Raw genomic sequence first — 20391 nt, 5'->3', positions numbered from 1 at the left:
AGAATGTTGGGTAACGCAATGGGTGGTAACTTTACAGTGGAATTACTTGAAAATGGCACTGCCTTGCTGAGAGGGGATGTTTGGGGAACAGATTATCTTAAAGACAGATGGACCAATACCTCGAACCCTGTCCTACGTTTGCTGAAAAGCCAATGCTGGTTTAGGAATGTGAAGGCCTCTAATGTCATGAAACAGTATTCCTATAATGAGAAGAACAATACCGTAGTCATACTGAAGGCAATGTTCCTCCCACCAGGTTGGCGTGGCAATATCATTGCAGCAACAACACTAAGTCATACTCTAACCCATGTGCCCTAAATATCATTAGCCTCCCCCTTCCACAAGGGGTGTTTTGGCTCTGTGGGCCAAGAGTGTATAAACCACTACCTGAACCATGAATGGGACGGTGTACCCTAACATACGTACCTCCTGGGCTGCGGGTGTTCAAGGACCTCACTTCAGGGAATATCAGGAACACCCGCTCACTGTATAAAAGGAGCGAAGAAGACGTACAAGCAATTGTGGATACTTACCGCCCATTAACATATGGCAAGATTACAGGGGGAGGAGTAGGGTGCATATTTGCAGGACTCAGAGGATGCATATATGCTACCACACGAACTGGTCATTCTCGTATAAGACTCCAGGCAATGCTTGAGCTAGTGGCGAAAGAGACAAACTGGACTCTCTGGTGCTGGAACCAGGGAAATGTGGACTATGGACCTGCAAAATAGAATGGCGCTTGACATAACTCTGGCAGCACTAGGAGGGGTTTGTGCACTCTGTAAAGAGCAATGTTGCGTATTCATATCAAATAACGAGCAGCAAATACATGATCATGCCACATACATCAGGGAAATTGGACACATACCCACAGACCAGTCTATGGATTGGTGAACAACATTCACAAGTATGTTTGGGGGATGGGGTCAAAGATTGTCATGTTTCTCCTGGTAGGTTTACTCATATTAATAACCGGTTGCTTATTTTACAAGCTAATTATGGCTTGGCGCACCAGCGGCAGGATTAATGTTACCACTATAGCTTTGCATACATTCCCTGACGCAGATGTAGGGAGAATAGATCATGACATCAAACAGGAAGAATATATTAGAATGATTAGTATTGAAGCATAATGATTTATAGTGAGAGACTATGAAAGGGGGCCCTGTGAGGGTGCCATTTTGATTATACTCTGCCATTTCTTGTATGCTTGCTTCTAAGCTGAGACATATGTGTGCATTAGGGAATAAGTGCTTATGCTGAAGACAGACGTGCACATTAGCACATGAAAATCATTGGGGAAAGGAATCATGCAGGGCCGCTTCTGGGTTACCGCCAGGCCTTGTTTCTCAGCACACAAGATAAGGCAGGGAAGCTTCCCTTTGTAAATGGTCATGGTTTGTTCTGCATGCTGGTAACCAAGGCCATCCAGGGGTCTCTCAGAAAATGAGTCGTGCACAATGACTTACTTATCTTCAACTTTTATGCTGTCTTCAGGCATACAAATCTTGAAATGTATACGCACATTTGCTTGACCTTGCATATTTAGAAAGGGACACTGTTATGACATGTAAATGTAATTTTGCCTGTCCTTCCACATTTTTGTTTGCAGTCTGCACCGATAAAAGTAGATGGGACAAACTCGAGGTGCATTTTTCTAAAATAAACACCTCTGAATGTAAGTCCCTTTGTTCCAGTGAAACTCACCTGTACTTTCTTTAGAGTGGAAGTGAGCCCGAAATTGACTATTTGACCCTTCACGGGACGGTGATGCCCCATGGACTGATAAGTAGGGCTTAGAGGACTGAGGCCTTACTGTAGAACAAGGCCTGCAACTACAAATACTGTGATCAAGCTCTGAATAGTTCTGCAAAGAACATTTCATAACATATTTTACATGTGTAAAGTATTGCAGTGATCCACCCACAGGCCTATCAAATGCTACATGACCTACTGGTAACATGAATGTATATGTACCCAACAGCAATCGTGCGCAATGTGTGATATCATCGCTCAGTACCCCAGAGAGAGACAGCTTTTACAAAGGTTCACATCTCCCCGCCGCAAGTGTTAGTAGCAGTGGCGTCACCAGAGGCGTTTCTCAGGGGAGTTGCTAGGTCTGGAAAAGACCTGGGGCTACGCTAATGTTGGAACTGTCGGGTCTGGGGGCTAGCTAGTCTTTTGGCTGTAGCTCCTGAGATTCTATCCGGGGCTACAACCAAAAGATCAGGGGCTACAGCCCCCTTAGCCCCCCCTAGCAACGCCCCTGGCGTTGCTAGAGGGGGGGTCTAATGAGGCTACAGCCTGGGTCTTTTGGTTGTAGCCCTGGATAGAATCTCAGGAGCTACAACCAAAATGCTAGCTAGCCCCCAGTCCCGACAGTTCCAACATTAGCGTAGCCCCAGGTCTTTTCCAGACCTAGCAACACCCCTGGGCGTCACTATAGCTATGCATAGACTTGCCCGCCGTATACTCTCTCCTACCTTCTTGCAGCAACACTCTCCTGGCTGCGTCTTCTCCCGCTGGTACCGCTTCCAGCGGCAGCTGTAGAGCCCAGCCAGGAAGGAGATGAAGGGCTGATGTTCATACCGCTGCAGCAGCCGCCGTCGCACCACCTTCAGCTTCCCGAGCCTCAGCTTCTTGAGGCTGATGGAAGTGCTACCCATCTGAGGCAGCTTACACCATTCTCCCACTGGAACAACAAAGCAAGTGGGAGATCAGTGCGTTGGACAAGAACACATGATCACAGTAGCCAGTGCTTAAGCTGATGTCATAATCTGGACTAATGTCCACAGATGTGAAGAGCATGCATTGCATTATACCACAGAAGCTCCTAGTCCAACGGCATGTCTTATACACGGTAAACTATTCACATGATCCACCTCACGCCCTCGGGCTTTGACATGCAGAATTAGAGCAAGCACTCTAGGATTACATTTCCATCTTCAATGAGTCAAGCAACTAAATATTTCAGAGAGTGGCTATTTCCTGCTTCCACCATCTCCCTCCCGCTTCCCTTCAATACTTCCCTTTTCAGAAGAAAAAGCAATGCACTGCAATCAGACCTTGCAAATGCAAAGCTTTGTGGCACAAGGATGGCCTGCGTTCCCTTCAGTTAGGAGATGATGAGAAGGAGAAATATGCAGTACGTCTCATGATAAGTACACATTGGTCGCCAATGACACTCGTCTCATGATAAGTACACATTGGTCGCCAATGAAACTCGTCTCATGATAAGTACACATTGGTCGCCAATGACACTCGTCTCATGATAAGTACACATTGGTCGCCAATGACGCTCGTCTCATGATAAGTACACATTGGTCGCCAATGACACTCGTCTCATGATAAATACACATTGGTCGCCAATGACACTCGTCTCATGATAAATACACATTGGTCGCCAATGACACTCGTCTCATGATAAATACACATTGGTCGCCAATGACGCTCCATGTGTGCCCCGGGAATGTGAAACAAGTTTTGCCATTTCAGCTTTTGTGATCATCCAATTGTATTGTTGTTGAATTTGCCTTGATAATGTATTGCAAGGCCGCTGCCCTGAGAAGGCTTCCTTAGAATTCACGGTGATTACTGGAGCCAGAAAAGTGCATTGGGATTGAAAGGCGTAGACCAATAGGCTTCTGGCCCCATGAAGCGAATACGTGCAGGGAAGAAACAGAAGGCACAAAGGAAACCTGTGAAAGAAGGGAACCCGAGCCGCCCTATCAAATGATTGGTAAATTAGATGCAAATGGGCCGCAGCTAGTGCCGTTAAGCAGCACTTTGCATGGGTGCCTCTGGGGCTCAGTGGTGTACCGACTGCTCGGGCTCCAGGCTCGCTTTGCATGTTAGCAGGATACAGCAAGGCCACCGTCTCAGGAGCAGAAAACGATCTCAGTAACTACAAAATAGCAGCGAGTTCAGGAGAACATGGACATGAAAGCTTTCACAGTGCGGAATGACAGCATTCAAAATAAGCATGTTTACTCCCTTTAAGTCCACTTACCCTCATTCTTGCTCTAATAAGAATGATAAACAAGTAGCATTTGAAGGCCAACATTAGCAGTCTACAAAGTGGCTAGTTTTTTCTGTTCTAGTATAGATACAGGAGACTTTTTTTCAGTAGCATCCAGGAAGGTCTGGAGCCTACGGTATTAATGCAGGACTGTATGTAAAAGGTACATGAAACCCAGAATAGATAGAGAACTCACATAAGCAGCCTCACAGAATGCAAAGGTGCTCAAGCATGGACAGAGGAGACAAATTGGAAGGAAGGTGAAAGTTAAACAGACCATAGCATGGATAGTGGATGCAGATTAGAAACTACCAGGAAGGTGTCTATATCCAGACAGAGATAAGAAGTGGGACATGGTTTTCAAATAGTGTTGCCATTAGAGATCAAAGGAACAAGTGCACGTGGGGTGCAATATATCAAGGCTCACTTTTAAGGTGGAAGCAACACTATAGGCAGTGAAACCATGAGTGAGGCTTTTATCACGATCATACCCTGAGAAGGAAATCACTCTGAAGGGCTGACAATTTTGAAAGGTTTAGGTACTGGCAATTTTGAGAGGTTAGGAAATACAAGATTAAATGAGATGCCCAGGCTCACACATTGTTTAAGGGATGAAGCTCGGATTTGTGCCAACTCTGTAATTTCTGTATTTGAACACTTTCTTTTCCAGTTCTTACCATGAACTAAAATAATCTCATTTGATAAAAACGGACTTGGAAAGTACACAAATCACATTACCAAACATGACAATTTTTAAAAACTAAATATTATAGAAGGGTGTTATGCAAAATGGGAATGATTCTAGCTACATTCTCTCCATCATCAAGGAAAGTATATAAGTACCAGCATACCAATCTATGAGATTTAATAGATTTAATCTGGGTTTGTCTTTTCTATTTTAAAGCTTTAAAGCTTTAAATATTACCGTTTGCTTGTACAAAAAACGCAAACAGTTGTTTGTGTCAAATGAGCAGATCTTAAAATGTGCTTCCTCAAGGTTTGCAAAATATGGTCCGCTCTTCTGTCTACCACCCCTTCCACTCAAATGGCCTACATAAGAAGAAAGATCAAGTAATGGGCTAAACGATGCCACCGCCTCATAGAAGACAGCACAGTAATGTCCGAGATATTAGATGATTTGACCAGGATCACTGTATCGTCTGCTGGCAAAGCCAGAATACACATATGAACGCTTTGGTTCCACAGTCTTGAATTTGGACACTTATTCACCTCTTGGACTAACAGTTTATGCGCATCATTGGATGTGACTGCTCGGTTTTACAACACCCCATCTGAACAAACCTATTTCTAGACTTTCACCATACGGATGAGATGTTAGTTTTCATAGCAACCCCTATCTGGTGCAGGTACATTGCTGATTAGCACCTGGTGTGCTGCAAAACCAAGTACATATGCAGGCATGTTTGTAAACTTCAGACACAGGAATGGCTCAGCCAGCCTTGCTGGAATGTGCTGTTCTAATCTTGCATATGAACACATATTTCTGCAATGAGTGCTTAACACACTGAGCTAACTTCTGAGCCATTGTGGCACTCAATTTATCAATATGCTATTGCGCATGATCAACATAATTCCCACAGGTAGGATAGAATGCTACAGGAGTTGTGCCGTAAGAAACACACAAACTATGTATACCACAGTGAACCAAGCAAGCATTACATGGTGAATTGATCAAGGCAGAATGTACTTGTCAAAACAGACAGGCAATGGGTTTAGAGCCTTAACAGGATGCCATAAAATATCCTGACGTGTGCTATTTAAGTCTAGTGAACAATGGAATCTTACTTTAGATCAGGCAGCCTTGTCGGGCCCCATCCAAGGTGGGGGGCCCAGGGCAAGTGCCCCTTTTGCCCTCCCCATAAAAATGTCTCTGGCTGTAGGTCAAACAGCTGTAAACTGTGCAATTGATGCTCCAGCCAGGTGCGGGTAAGAGTAGAGGTGCAAACACATGAGTAGGTGGGATCTATCGGATTACTGTGATTTAAAATATACTGAATACAAAACTGAAGATATTGGTTTTTCGATTCATGCACTTATATGCGGGGGGAGCCTCCCAACCCCCTCCCTTACTCCCTTTACATAATTAATTACCCTTGCCCTCTCCCCCACCCACCCCACATATAACTACGCCGAAATTCGGAAAAATTAAACCCAAGGCATTTTTGCACTCACAGCAAAGGAGTGATGCCAGTAAGTGCACCATCACACAGTGCTCGGTGCATTACATGGGAAGAAGACCTTTAGGCCTAGGTTTATCCTTAAACCCGCTAGAGTGATATTGACATGGGTGTTTGAATAACCCAATATACCCAATAACATGTGTCTGGTTTTCCTTGTTTACTGAATGAGGACAACTAATTTGAGAGCATTCATATCACCCATTCTCACCTTTTCTTCACTAGTGTATGTGATTGGCAGCAGTGGTGAAATGCACACTCGCAATGTTTGAGCACATTTTCCTGAACAGTCCTTTTCTGTGGAAGGGGCAGATGATACAGTAATTCACTTTTTTTGTGGTCTGTCTATTAAAACTCGCAAGAGGTAAGGATCTGAATGAACGATCTACAACCCATATCTAAAAGCCCTTTCAATAGATTCGATGTGCTGATCGATCTTGGTCGCTGTGGAATCGGGTTGGATTGGACACAGCTGATACATCCATGAAAGCCTTTTTGCTTTTATGCTCTGCTATGAAGATTTCATACTGCGCTGTGGAGCATCAGCGCCGGCACCTTGTCCGAGAAAATGGCATGGTGTGCCCCCGCTCTGGGTGATGAGAACCTATTTATTTATTCACATTTGTAAAGCGCGCAACAGCAACAGCCCGGAGGCATTGTGGCGCTTGTTACAGACAGATTTCTTAGTTACAGGTAAGGTGACAATTTTCAGTAGAGGCTTGAGAGAGAGAAGTGCATACAGTGGGTTAAATGAAGAGAGAGGTTTTGAGGGTTTTTTCGGAAGGCAAGGAGCGAGTTTTCAGCTCTGATGTCTGTGGGTAGAGCAGCACATTTGGCAACCTAGTCTGTGGAGGAAGAAGTAAGGAAAACAGGGCCAAACGTGTGGGTGGGGAGAAGGAGGAATAGGACAAGGATGCACTGAGATAATACACCGGGAAGATGCAATGGCATTGTGGTGGAGGGAATATGATTGTGTAGGCGGGTGTGTGTGTGGTAATGAGTATTTTTCAATGATGGTGGTTTCTCATACCATGGAAGAAGTATTTGAATTAATGGAAGCATGGTTGTGCTATTTGGCCCCGGCACAGACGCAGGGATCGAACCTGTGTTGCTCTGCATCGTCTTGCTTCCAAGGCGATCGCGTTAACGCGTTGCCCCTGAGATGTCCTCCAGAGACCGAGATGTGCAAGGACAGCTCTTAAAGTGTGCAGTCTAAAATTCTTAGGTAAGATTTTTTTTAGGCACCCACTGCCAGGTATATATACGAACCCCGCATACGCACTATAGTCATGTCATACTTTCAGTACTCAACCACATTTAATAAGACATGACAGGTTTAACAACTTGCAACATCTGCAAGCATGCAATGTGGCAGCTGTCCACTGATGGGAACACGCTCGTAGACATTCAATAATTCTCGCTCTGGACATGGGCAGAGCTTACTGGGTAATGGGGTGGAACGTTATGCTAACCTGTTTTGAAAATGATAATGATGATGATGTGTTATTTATATAGCGCCATAATCCAAAGCCCAAAAAAGTGGGTGTTTGCTTCTTGGCTCGTGCAGAGTACCCTAACCAAATAGACCATTTCGATGCGATTAGTTCCCAAAGTTGACATATTTGCAAAACTGCTACAAATAAATAAATAAAACAAAAAAAAGACTAACGACTATGCCACATTATGCCTAAATTCAGTGTCATATTGCAGCACAGCTGTGGGGTATTTCCAAGGATCCACTGGCATTAAAGCCGATTCAGAAGGCCTCTACCATTACACAGATGATGCTTTTTCATCTTCAGGTAAATTCTTTCGAGTTGTGGAGGCTGATGGTGCATTTAAAGCTAAAAGGGTCCCTCCCTGTTATGGTTTTGAGTGGGAAGAGCACGTCAGTTTCATGGAAACGAAGTGTCTCGAATGAACTCGCAATCATCTACCATAACCAATGGAAAGTCTTCTGGGCAGCTTTCCATTACATCATGTTCGAACTTTAAAAAAAACAATAATCTTTTCTCAACAAGACATTACTCCTGAGAAGAACATGGTAAATGCCATGGCTGGCCATGGTTTGTTAATGATCCTGAAACAAGGGATTGCATGATTGCAAACCTTAACCTAGGCCATCCTATTGCTACATGCACTCTCCACCCTTTTCTGAAGTCAAACATGTTAGAATCAGCCTCTCTCATCAGCTTTTGCACTGCATGCAATTCTAACAGGCAGCCCAGACCAGCTCCCTGGACAGACATCGCTTCACTTGTAACATGTGTTCCTCTCAGTAGAACTTTGCAACCACGTGTATTTCTGTCCTGGTCCTGCTCTGTCATTGGCCCTCTAGGTCTCTTTTCCAGAGCCCGAAGTCCCTGCCCCACCTGCCTCTTTGTTCGAATCCCTGCTCTTTTGCTTCTTTTTGCCCAACTTTACCATCCCCACCGTGCCCCACTTCCCTTTCCAGCTTTTTTCACTGCTCATTCTCCCAGCACCGCTCCCTCGCCCTGATCTTGTGCTCTTTCTGCCCACTTCCCTTTCTTTCCCCATCCCCTTCTGTTTCTTGAACTCTGGTTGGTCTGCACAGTTCAGTGTTTTTTTCACTTTATCTCTGCTTCTCTCTCTGAACCTCTGCTCTCTCTACAGCTCTGCTCCATTCTCTACACCCATCATCCTGCTACGTCACCCATGTGTGCCTCCCTCTCTCTCGCTTTTTCTCAACTTCCCCCTTCCCTCTCTCCTGGCTCTCAGTGCTTAATTTGTAAGAAAATAAGTGCCAAGGCACTAATTTTCTAGCACGCTTGTGACGCTGCGGCAGGTAGTTCCCCACCAATGCTGCCACCACCCACGGCTGCTCCCTACAGTGTTGACACATTTGGGGTTAAACTACAGCCCACACCTGCTCATTGGGGTGGATGGACACTCTGGCGATCATTACTTCATCACTTCATAATCAATCTGAGTCTGAGACAATAAGTGCCGGGGCTCAGAAATAAGTGCCGGGGCTGAGCCCTGGCAAACACCCCCACAAATGAAGCACTGCCCTTCCCCTCTGTCCCTTGCCTCCTTCTCTTCCCTCCCTCTCTCTCGTCCACAGCTCACCAACATGGTCGTGATACAATACTCTGCATTTCAGCAAACCTCCTTCCACACAGTTATTTCTTTTGTCACGTTAATCAATTTAGATTTTTTTTTGTGTGCATTTAGCCAGGTTATCTGCTTTTTACAAAAATAAAACCAAATCCAGTTAGCTGAAAATGTTAATCATTAGAACAGTTCATACATGTTACATCTCACAATTTTACATATTTAAAACTTGGAATTAAGAATACATACAGCGATCAAATAAACTCTGTCCACTAAAAAAAGACAGGCCGACTTCAACAAATCTAGGACTCCCAGGGTTAATTTGATGTTATGACCAGAAGCGGCTCTTTCCCAGATTGCAGTTGTGGCAGGCCAGTCTTTGCTATGGACCAACTGAGAAAGGTGTCCAGCTCTCATTTCTTTCAATGCTACACAATCAGTTACGATATGTCTGAGAGTTTGCACCTTCCCCAGACCACACTGTGGGCAAAGGCCATCTTCTATTCCTAGGCTATCTCTAGAGGCCCTTTCCTCACCCGTCAGGATGACATTAAGATGGAACCTAAGGAAATTAGACCTCTCCCTAGAGGCCGGAAATGTGATTAAGTAGCCAGGCAGAGAGCCCTTGGATTTATCATGGAACAAGAGTGATTTGGCAAGCTTCAAATTATCAACCGTTTTAATCCAATCTGCGTCCAAAATTGCTTTTTTCACCCCCTCCTGTTTCCCCACTAACTCCTTAGGGATTTTACCCAGGCACCCAAACAATTCATAACAATCTCCTTCATTTTCGTTAATTCAGGCGATTTTCCCTGAATGATGTGAACTGCCACATCTTCATACAAGGACCTCCTCTTTGGTGCCATGATAAAGCGGTATAATGAAACTGTCCTTTGCTCCAAGAGGGCTTCCAAGGACCACAGGCCCAATTCATATCTTATACCAGACACAGGGAGAGACTGTGGTAAATGTAACACCTTCTTCCATATTCACCCCTCCAGTCTCTCCCAGTTAACTTCCCATGCCTGGAAGCTCGAATCCAATCCATAAAGCACTTTAGGGATCACTTTCGCCTTGTAATAATGTATCAAAGGGACCAGCGACAATGTGCAGTACTTGGACAGAAGCTTTCTCATCTGACACATCAGTTGGTCGATTACAGTTTCGAGACGCGCTGTTACTTTCAAGACTGAGGGAATCGCGTACAGCATCAGACCCAGATATTTAATCTCTGACTTCATTGGAATGGCAAGGCCATTTACCCTCCATTTATAGCTGGAAATGTGCCTTCCTGGATTTGAGAAACACAAAACACTTGTCTTAGAGGCATTGATTATTAGATTGTGAAAACCCTTTATAAGGCGTTGGGGGCCTATTGGTGTGTAGTCTACAAGGACCACATCATCCGCGTATGCAAGCCAACTCAAAGGTTGGTTCCCTATCTTAGGGGCAGCAGGCGTGCATAGAATTAAGGCCTTGGCCAAGTCTGAAATGTAAAGGTATGATAGGCAGGGAGCCAGAATGCATCCCTGCCTAAGACCTCTACCAGTCAGGATCAGGCCAGAGAGATTACGGTTAGCGTTCAGTCTCACCTGTATTGTTGTTTCTGTATGGGGGTGCTTAATGATAGCTTGGAGCCCAGGTAGTATACCCCATACGTCCAAATTGGCCCCCAACCTATTTCTATTGATTGTATCAAAAGCCAGTGACAGGTCGATCCAGACACCATGTAGGACCGACACGCCCCTAGACCAGGATTTTCCTATTAAAGTGTGTATTAATACCCCATTCAAAGAGGTCAAAAGGCCTCTCCTAAAGCCAGTCTGATGTTTCTTCAGGATTCCACGTCCTCGGCCCAGGCTTCAAGTTCCACCAAGATCAAGGAAGCAAAGATCTTTCTATCAGCGTCAAGAAGAGCGAGCGAGGGGCATGGCTAACCGCGGGATGGAGTAGACGTGCATCTGCTCGGCTCCCGCGGCCGCACTAACATCCTGATATAAAAAAGCCTGTTTTCAGGGGTAATAAGAGATGGAAATACTCTGATACGATAGCGAACACCCTTGGGCATTCCTGGAGCGAAGATCGAAGAGAACCACAGTCGGATTCCCCGGAGGCGACTGTGTGAAGTTCTCTAGCGATAGCAGCCGGCCCGCTTTCAAAATGGCCACGGGCGCACGCAGCTGAACCTCCGGTGCACACCCAGCGAGGCCGCGCTGAGACAGTGGCCGAATCGCAACGGATTGATCGATCACAGCGGGAGAAAGGTGCGGCCCCGGGGAGGCTCCGACCGGAGACACGCTCCCTGCAGGACAGCACAGACAAGAAGGTAGCGGGAGAGCCTGCCAAAGAGTGGACCCTAGGCCTCCTGCGCCGGCTCCCGCCCCCTCGGGGGTCTGGCCGGAGCACCATCACTGGCCGGGAAGTCAAGAAGGCCTGCAGGGGGAGAGAAGACCGGTGAGCCCTCCCCTCCGAGCGGGGCGGCCCTGTGAGGCGACCCCAGTATCATACGCGTGGACCCGCGGGCCGGTGTGAGAGCGAAGAGCACGCCTTGCCCCGGGATGCACGCTACTTCTGTCGGCCCTGGAGGGAGGACATATCCCCGGAGCACAGCAGCTACGAAGGGTGCGACCCGCCGACAAGGTAAAAGAGACAAGGGGCACACCTGGCAGCGAGGTGCTCGGGCGAGGCCGACCACATCGGCCCACATAGCGTATGCGGTGGACCGGGCGCTATGGGGAAAGACAGGCCGAGGAAGCTTCACGCCCAAAGCAAAATGGATCAATACACCATTCCTCCTCCCCAACCCGCTGAACTCTCAGTCGACATGGAGACGGACCAAGGAATATCGCTCAAAGACATCACGGCCGCCATTACCGACTCCCGCACGTCCATGGAGCAGAAAATGGATGGAATTAGCATGGATGTCTCCCTCCTCAGGCACAACCTCCAAAAACTAATGGCACGCACCGGGGAAGCCGAGCAGCGCATTTCTAATTCGGAGGACAGAATGAACACCGTGCAACAAAATTCCATAACACAATGTCCAAACTGAAGGTGCTGGAAGACAGAATTGAGGAAGGAGAGGGCAGGTCCAGGCGCAATAATGTACGCATCCTGGGCATACCCGAAAGGGCAGAGGGCCCCTGCATGGAACTCTTTCTAGAACAATGGCTCTCTGACCTATACGAGCCCAAGGCCTTTTCCAAGTTCTTTTCCATAGAAAGGGCACATAGGGTGCCCACAGGCAGACCACCGCCTGGAGCCCCTCCAAGAACTGTGATAGCACGATTCTTAAATTACAGAGACCGCGACGCCCTGCTACAACATGCGCGCGCCAAAGGAGCGGTCACTTTCAATGGCTCCAAAATCGCCTTTTTTCCGGACTACACGAGGGAAGTGCAGAGGGCAAGGCAATCCTTTGACTCCCTGAAACGACAGCTACACACGATGGGCGTGAAATACGGCCTGCTCTTCCCTGCACAACTTAAGATTTACCATAAAGGCACAACAATCCATTTTAGGGACCCTAAGGAGGCTTGGCGTTGGCCCGAGCAAAAGATAGAAGGGGACTGGTCCGCCCCCCGCGAAAATAAGGGGAGAAACCAAAGACCTCCGCCAGACCAGCGGCGAGAACCCCGCCGACCATCACCGCAGGACCCACCGGAAGACCTAGGGGGGTGATAACCCCCTCAACAATCCTGTGTCCATACGGAAATACGCAAGTCAGACCATAGATCTTCTCATAATACACGCAGACACACAATGATAGGCAGCACACATCCACCTGTAGCGGCCGCGGTACGCCCTAGGCACTACGATAGGAAAAGAGCCCCCCCTCCCCCGAGAGCGCAATAAATCCCAGGTGTAGTTTACACGGGGATTGCCCTTGGGGATCCCCCCCCTTTTTAGAGGAGTACTGCCTCCCCCCTGGGTTCTCCCTAGAGGGGGACCATTTTTGTTTGATATTAAGTTTGGTGCATGTTAGGTGTCCAGTTGACACCATAGAGTTTTTGTTTGGGCGACCAATGCTTCTAGTTGGGAGGAGTATGGGGTGGGGGGTTTTGGGTTTGTTAAGCACAGCTATATCAGGGTCCTATCAAGCTAATGGAGGAACATGGCCAGGAAGGTCTCCAGTACACCACTGGCATGTTTCCAACAGGCGCATAACGCTGCCGGTGACAAGCAGGGCGGCCACCGACACACACTCACATGGCAGAGCATTGTAATAAGGTCGACACTCTCAGAACACTGAGGCTCATGTCGTGGAACGTCAATGGCCTAGGCAATGCAATTAAGCGCCGCTTGGTGCGTCAATTTTTGAACAGATGGGGGGCTGACATAGTGTTCCTGTCCGAGACACATCTTGCAGGCACAGAATGCACCCTATTTAAGCATACAAATTATAAGCTGACATTTCACTCAGGCTTTACGATGGGCTCAAGAGTCGTTATGATCTTGATACACAAAAACCTGCCCCTCCACCTCTACACAGTGACCCATGATACAGGAGGCAGATACATATATGTGACGGGCGATCTATGGGGGCAGTCCATTGCACTGATAGCCATCTATGCACCACCGACCCTTCTGGAATCACTTCTCACTGACATTACCCAGCTAATTGCTAATGACACCTCTAACTGCTTGATACTTGGCGGTGACTTCAACGAAGTCATGAATGTCACCCTGGATAGATCCCATATACGTAATAGGAACACCAAAGTCCCCACTAGGCTTGCTACGTTCGCCAACGCACCCGGCCTGTGCGATGTGTGGAGGGAACTGCACCCAGATTCTAAAACGTATTCTTTCCACTCAGGGGTCCATGCCTCGCTCTCTAGGCTGGACTATTTCTTCACTCCTGCAACTGATCTACACAGGGCACAGGAAATAAACATACTACCTAGAGGCATCTCTGATCACTCTCCACTAGAAATGCTACTTATAACGTCCCGGAGGGTCCCACCGCCATGTTGGTGCCTGAACAGTTACTATCTGGGGGACCCAGAGCTGATAGATAAACTACAGGAGACCACCACCTCATACTTTGAGTTAAACACACAGACCGCAACGAACCCTGAAATGCTATGGGAAGCCTATAAAACAGTGTTGAGGGGCGAACTAATATCCTGGACGGCGGCCAAAAAGAGGCTACATATGAGTAAGATCCTTGAAGCAGAGCTCCAAGTCAAACAGGCAGAGGAGAGGCACGTAGATGAAAACACGCCAGCCTCTAATCGGACGTTGCTACTTGCACAAAAAAGACTGCAAAGCATAGCGATGGACAATGCGCGCCAACCGCACATTGCAATGAGAGCAAGGGTCTACGAAACTGGTGACAAGGTGGGTAAGATGCTGGCATGGCTGGAAAGGAAGGAGCAGGGACGTAGCCATGTCCGGAGACTTGAAGCGGATGGTCCGAACGCAAGGGTGACGGACCAGGAAATAACCCAGGGCTTTGCGGAATGCTACGCAGAGCTATACAGTGAATCCACAACCCCAATGGACGCCACGATTATGGATCGAATTGAAACCCCTACCCTGAATGAGGCGCAAAGGCAACGACTAGAGCGGGAGATCACGGAGGATGAGATCCTAGCCGTCATTTCTGGGCTCCAGACCGGTAAGACTCCTGGTCCAAACGGCTTCCCGGTAGAGCTATGGCAAAGGGTGGGCACTAACGTGATAGCCCCCCAGATCCTGCAAATGTACCTCCATGCTCGTGAGAAGGGCATTCTCTCCCCAGATCTCCGAGAAGCAACAATCGTAGTGATCCCTAAGCCGGACAAGCCCCCAGACAGATGTAGCTCGTACAGGCCCATCTCACTGATCAACTCTGAAACTAAAATACTGGCGAAGCTTTTAACGGACCATTTACAAGAGGTAATTCCCTCCCTGATCCACCCGGACCAGTGCGGTTTTATGCCACAGAGATCAACTCGCATGAACCTCTGCAGACTATTTGCGGCTTTGGAAAGAGCCGGCAGCATACAGGGACCACTGGCCCTGTTGGCAATTGACTTTGAAAAAGCCTTAGATTTGGTGAGATGGGAGGCTGTCTGGACCATCATGCGCCGCATGGGCTTTTGGTGAGAACTTCATGACTTGGGTGAAGCTACTATACGAATCCCCGGTTGCCAGGACCAGGGTCAACGGTTGGCGATCAGAACTCTTCGGTCTGAGAAGGGGTACAAGGCAGGGCTGCCCACTATCCGCCATGATCTTTGCTATTGCGATCGAACCCCTGGTGATCCTGTTACGAAACGACCCAACATAGGAGGGTTTCCGATGGTCCGATACCTGGGAAGACAGAATATCCCTCTACGCAGACGACCTACTCATCTACCTGAAGGACCCAAGTACCTCCTGCCCAAGTCCATCCTTTTTCCTATAGGGAACACTCCATCGTCGTGTCTGGCGACCAGCCCCTACCAAATCGAGAAGGAACGATTCAAATACCTGGGGATACACATTACAATGCACCTTACTGAATATACTACCCTGAACCTGTCCCCCTTGATGGCAAAATTTGCAGACGACACTCACCACTGGATCTCCTTGCCGCTAACACTGATGGGTAGGGCAGCATTGTTTAAAATGATCGCCCTCCCGAAAGTTCTATACGCCCTGCAAAATGCGCCATTACATATCGACCACCGGGAATTCCACAAAATCGAATGCACCCTGTGAAAACTGCTCTGGAAAGGTGGCCACCCGAGAATTGCCCTTGCGACCCTTCAGAGGTCTGTTTGGGAGGGGGGGATCGGGCTGCCCAGGATGCAATCATACTACTGGGCCAGTCAGATGGATGTAATAAACGACATGCTTCACGGTGACAGGAGTCTCCCGCATATCAGGGGCCTCCATTACAACACTACAATCAAACCAATAGAGCACCTCTACAGAGACTTGGACCGCCCTCCAAAATCTGACATGGCATCCCACATAACGAGAATTTGGAAGGAAGCGCTTCGGTTCTTGGGCTGGGGCGGGTAAACAACACTGGCCCAGCCATTGTGGAACAAATGCAACCTCCCCGAAGTACGGAAACTGCCGAAATGGCCCGAATGGACCCAGCGTGGAATCTCCACTGTTGGAGATGTGGTACAGGAAGACAACCTGGCAACATTTGAAATGATGCAAGAAAGGTTCTCCCTGCCGGACACGGAAAGGTTCCAGCACATGCAGCTAAATCATGCCTGGACAGCCCAACGACGGACCATACAAGATCTGCCCGAAAAGCTCCCCGCTTGAACGAAACCTAGTTCTGGATCGGGTGGAGCAGAAGGTCACCTCCACCATGTACACTGTAATAACCTCCTTCGCAACTTCAGAGCTATCCGACCTGAAAACAAAATGGGAATGAGATGTAGGTCCCCTCCTTCCGGAAGACTGGACGGAGGCCCTGATGTACCCGCTTGAAACCACCATCTCTTCGAGACTCCGACTCGTCCAGCTGAAGATCCTGCACCGCACCTACTACCCGAGAGTAGCACTCTTCTGATGGGGCAGGGCCGTGGACACAAAGTGCCTACGCTGCCAGCAAGAGGAAGGTACCTTTTTCCATATTCTGTGGGAGTGTAGCAGTATTCAGTTGCTCTGGCAGAAATGCTGCGATAAACTGTCTAACGTCCTGGGAAAGACGATACAGAGGTGCCCGGAACAATTGCTTCTGGGGATTTCCGGGGAAACTGACTTATCTTGATATGAGAAACTGCTGTGGTCAACCGCACTCGCAGTCCTTAGGCGGAACATTGCACAACTGTGGGGTTCGGAGCGCACACCCAGCTATGACCAGTGGGTCGCGGACATGGACATATGTGCGGTAATGGAGCACCAGGTGTACAAAGCAAGAGGGTGCCCCCATAAAGCAGAGAAAATATGGAGAAGATGGGAGGAGGACAGCTGATGGCCGAGGCCGACCCTGCATCCACTGTGACTGTGTGAGACCCATTGAAAGGGAAGTACTAACTCTGTTAAGACCGCCCTTTGCCATGAAATCATCCTATGAAAAAAATGATGGTCTGTCGGACCAAGGTCCCTGAAGCTGAGTTTGTAACGGTTAATGCTGTTTTCTTTTGATTACATTGCTCTCCCCCCCACACCCCTGCCTTGACATTTACCCCCCTTCTCTTCCCCCCTTCCTTCCCCCCTCCGCCCTCCCTCACCCACTATGCCCCCTCCCTGAAATGTTGAGAGATGTTTGTAATGATGTTTAACCTTGAAAATCAATAAAATCTTTGATCAAAAAAAGAAGAGCGAGCGGGCGGTAGCTAACTGCCAACCCCTGATCAACCCCCCCTTGAAGATCGGGATGATAATAGCTGAGATCCATGAGGGGGTGTTTCCTCAAACTGTATGATGTTCTCAAAAAGGTTATACAGTTGGACTGACCAAGCCGGGGTATTCGATTTCAAGATTGAGTCAGATAGAGCATTCGGCCCTGGGGCTTGTGACGACGAAGCCCTTGTTATCAAGTCCTCAATACTTTCCATCGTAATTGTCAAGTTCCACCATTCCTGGATTGGACAGGGCACAACTTCCTCAGACAATGAACCATACAACTTCCCAAAATGCGAATGCCACACCTCCTCAGAGATCACGTTACACTGGAGACCCAGGTGAGAATTCTTACCATGATTGACTATCTCCCAGAAATTCCTGAAGTTATTCTTAGACAAAGCCCTTAACATAGAGTCCCCGTCCCTTTGTAATCTCAAAGCCCATTGGGCTTTGGACCAGTTCCTATAGTTATTTAACACGGATTCACGTTTGAGAGCCATGACCTGTGGATCTCCTCGACCTTTCTTAAATGCTCGAATTGCTCTTCTGAGTTGCTTTTTTTTCTGGTAACTCAGTTCGTCAAATTCATGCCGAAGACGAAGCCCAGCCTTTCCATTCATCAAATTAGGAGCTTCCAAACCCCAGATAAGGTTATTGTAATTAAAGGGGTTGCAAGCCTTAAATAGATCGTGTTCATCCACTTGGCCCGAATAACGGTCGCGTTTTAAATTTAAAGATGTTCCGTCTCTTCGGAATCTCACCGCTGTGTTTCCTCCCCGATTCAGTTCCAGGGGGATCTTATGCATCTCCAGGGCCAAGCGAGTTCCCAAATCAAGACTAGCTGTCAATATGTTATGATCACTTCTGTCCGTCTCAATAATTTCGAATCCATCAGAGCTATCCAAGGAAGCTTTTGAGAAGAACAGGCAATCTATCGTAGAACTGTTACACCATTGGACCATGTTGAAATCACCACATCTGCTCCCCCAATGCATCCATTAATCAATAATCAACACACCTTAAAGAAAGTTTCTGTGCCCCTCTACACTCTCCACGGGTCGGCACTGTACACAACCACGCTGCCCATAGCAAAGTTTAGCCATTGCAAACATGTCACTTCATCTACTGTCCTGCAGTGTAGGCGTCCATTGCCATCCCCAGGAATAGCAACGTGGCATTCTGTTTTTCAGATTGTATGTGCTTTTCTAGGCATCCTAATCAGAGCACTGGCAATTTAAAGGATGAGACAAGGCCTTTGAAAAAAGGGATCAGCCTCTGAGTGCCAAATCAGAACATGTCTGCCTGTGGCGCAGGGCAGGCAGCATAATATTGGACTCATGTAAATGTTTTCATTAATCAAGTATTGATCTAGGAGTCAAAGACATCCTGCAGCCAGGGTTGACCCGCTCTACCAGTGCTTGACTGCTTGTTTTCTACATGGCTAGGACCCATGTCATGCGTGAATGATCGGTGTGCTCTGTTTTCTCAGGGGCGGGTAGCATTGCCGAAACATTCCGTGCTGTGTTAAAGCTTTTATGCATGTGTAACAGTGTCATATTCAGAACATTGGTAGTGTAGAGGATGGGACCAGAACTTTGAAACAAGCACTGGCAATGCCAACAGTTTGGGCTTTTGTGTAGCCATGGGAAAGGCACTGGCAGGCACAGTTGCAGTGGTATTAACTGCCCATTGATGGCAGCAGGTGCAAAATGGTGTGAGCACCTGGGAATCTAATAGCAGTGCCTGGCAAATGCTTAATATGTATACACAAGACGACCCTGTTGGCTTTGCCAATGCTTGTTTTTAACAAGACTTCAGTGAAGGACACAGAGAGCTTATAAATCGAGTGGCTGAAGGCAGACCTGGTAGGACATTTGTATTACACCAGTAGCACAGGTATAACTCCAATTAAGCCATTAAGACTCAGAAGATGGCTTTGAAAAAACACTGGCTGGCACTTCCAGTGCAAAGTTTGATGGTAAGGCTTGGTTAAAGCAAGCTCAAAGACTTCCCATGAGGAGGTGTTTTTGGCGGAGAAGGGCAGGAAATAGGTAGGCATGGCCATAGGGATTAGCAGGGAAATGAGCAGTCACTGGGTGGGCAAATAACCAAACGCCACCTACAAGCTTTGTTCCATCTCCATATGCCATTTCTCGCCATCTGTACTCGAATGCAATAGTTTCGGCTTATGGGTGGCGCTAAAGCACAAACTAAAAATGTTTTGGTCATCTAGAGATGGCACTCAATTTGACTGATGAACTACATGCAGACGTACGTTCCCCTAGGCTAGCAAAGGTACTGTGTCATATAAAGAATGATTTATATTAAGAAGTAAAAATAATAGCAGTAATAATCATATGAACAGAATTATGATTAAAACAACAGGTGCTCATTGGCTGATTACTAGAAAATACACTTGACATCTTACCCAAGATATTATTAATAAATTCAGCTCATATGTGTTGTTCTTATTTTAAAGCAGCGGCACAGCCCTGTCTGAATCCACACATCAGTTAATGTTTTGGAGATTTTATTGGGAATTATCAATGGGTGGGGTAAAAATAAGAAAAGGCCTTTCAGAAATGGAACCAGGAATGCTATGGTGCTGAGTGCGTGCTCATGTTCTGTGATCTTTCTCAAAGATCATATGCTCTTATACGTGGATCGTAACCACAGCATTGACTAGAAAGGGAGTAGCCATGGGAGCTGGGAGGAACATTGCCGCAAGTGAGGTACCTTTCCAATTTTTTCTTTAATAATTTTGGCGCATTGGTGGCATAAGCCACCTACTCGCAAAAACATTGTATTGCTAAT

The 20391-nt window shown here is 47.3% G+C and overlaps 1 protein-coding gene across 1 annotated transcript in view; it reads right to left on the bottom strand.

Moving 5' to 3' along the window:
- GDPD4 (glycerophosphodiester phosphodiesterase domain containing 4) overlaps window positions 1–20391 on the bottom strand; it is a 691051-nt gene that overhangs the window by 434835 nt on the left and 235825 nt on the right. Inside the window, exon 2 of the mRNA XM_069639989.1 lies at window positions 2487–2695. Within this exon, the coding sequence (XP_069496090.1) occupies window positions 2487–2669 (183 nt within the window). The 5' untranslated portion in view covers window positions 2670–2695. The remainder of the gene's footprint in view (window positions 1–2486; window positions 2696–20391) is intronic.

This window comes from Ambystoma mexicanum, chromosome 7q, assembly GCF_040938575.1.
Source record: "Ambystoma mexicanum isolate Mex_15411 chromosome 7q, UKY_AmexF1_1, whole genome shotgun sequence".
NCBI lineage: Eukaryota > Metazoa > Chordata > Amphibia > Caudata > Ambystomatidae > Ambystoma > Ambystoma mexicanum.
The sequence above is the reverse complement of the archived record's forward strand: the minus strand, read 5'-3'. Positions and strand labels throughout refer to the sequence as shown.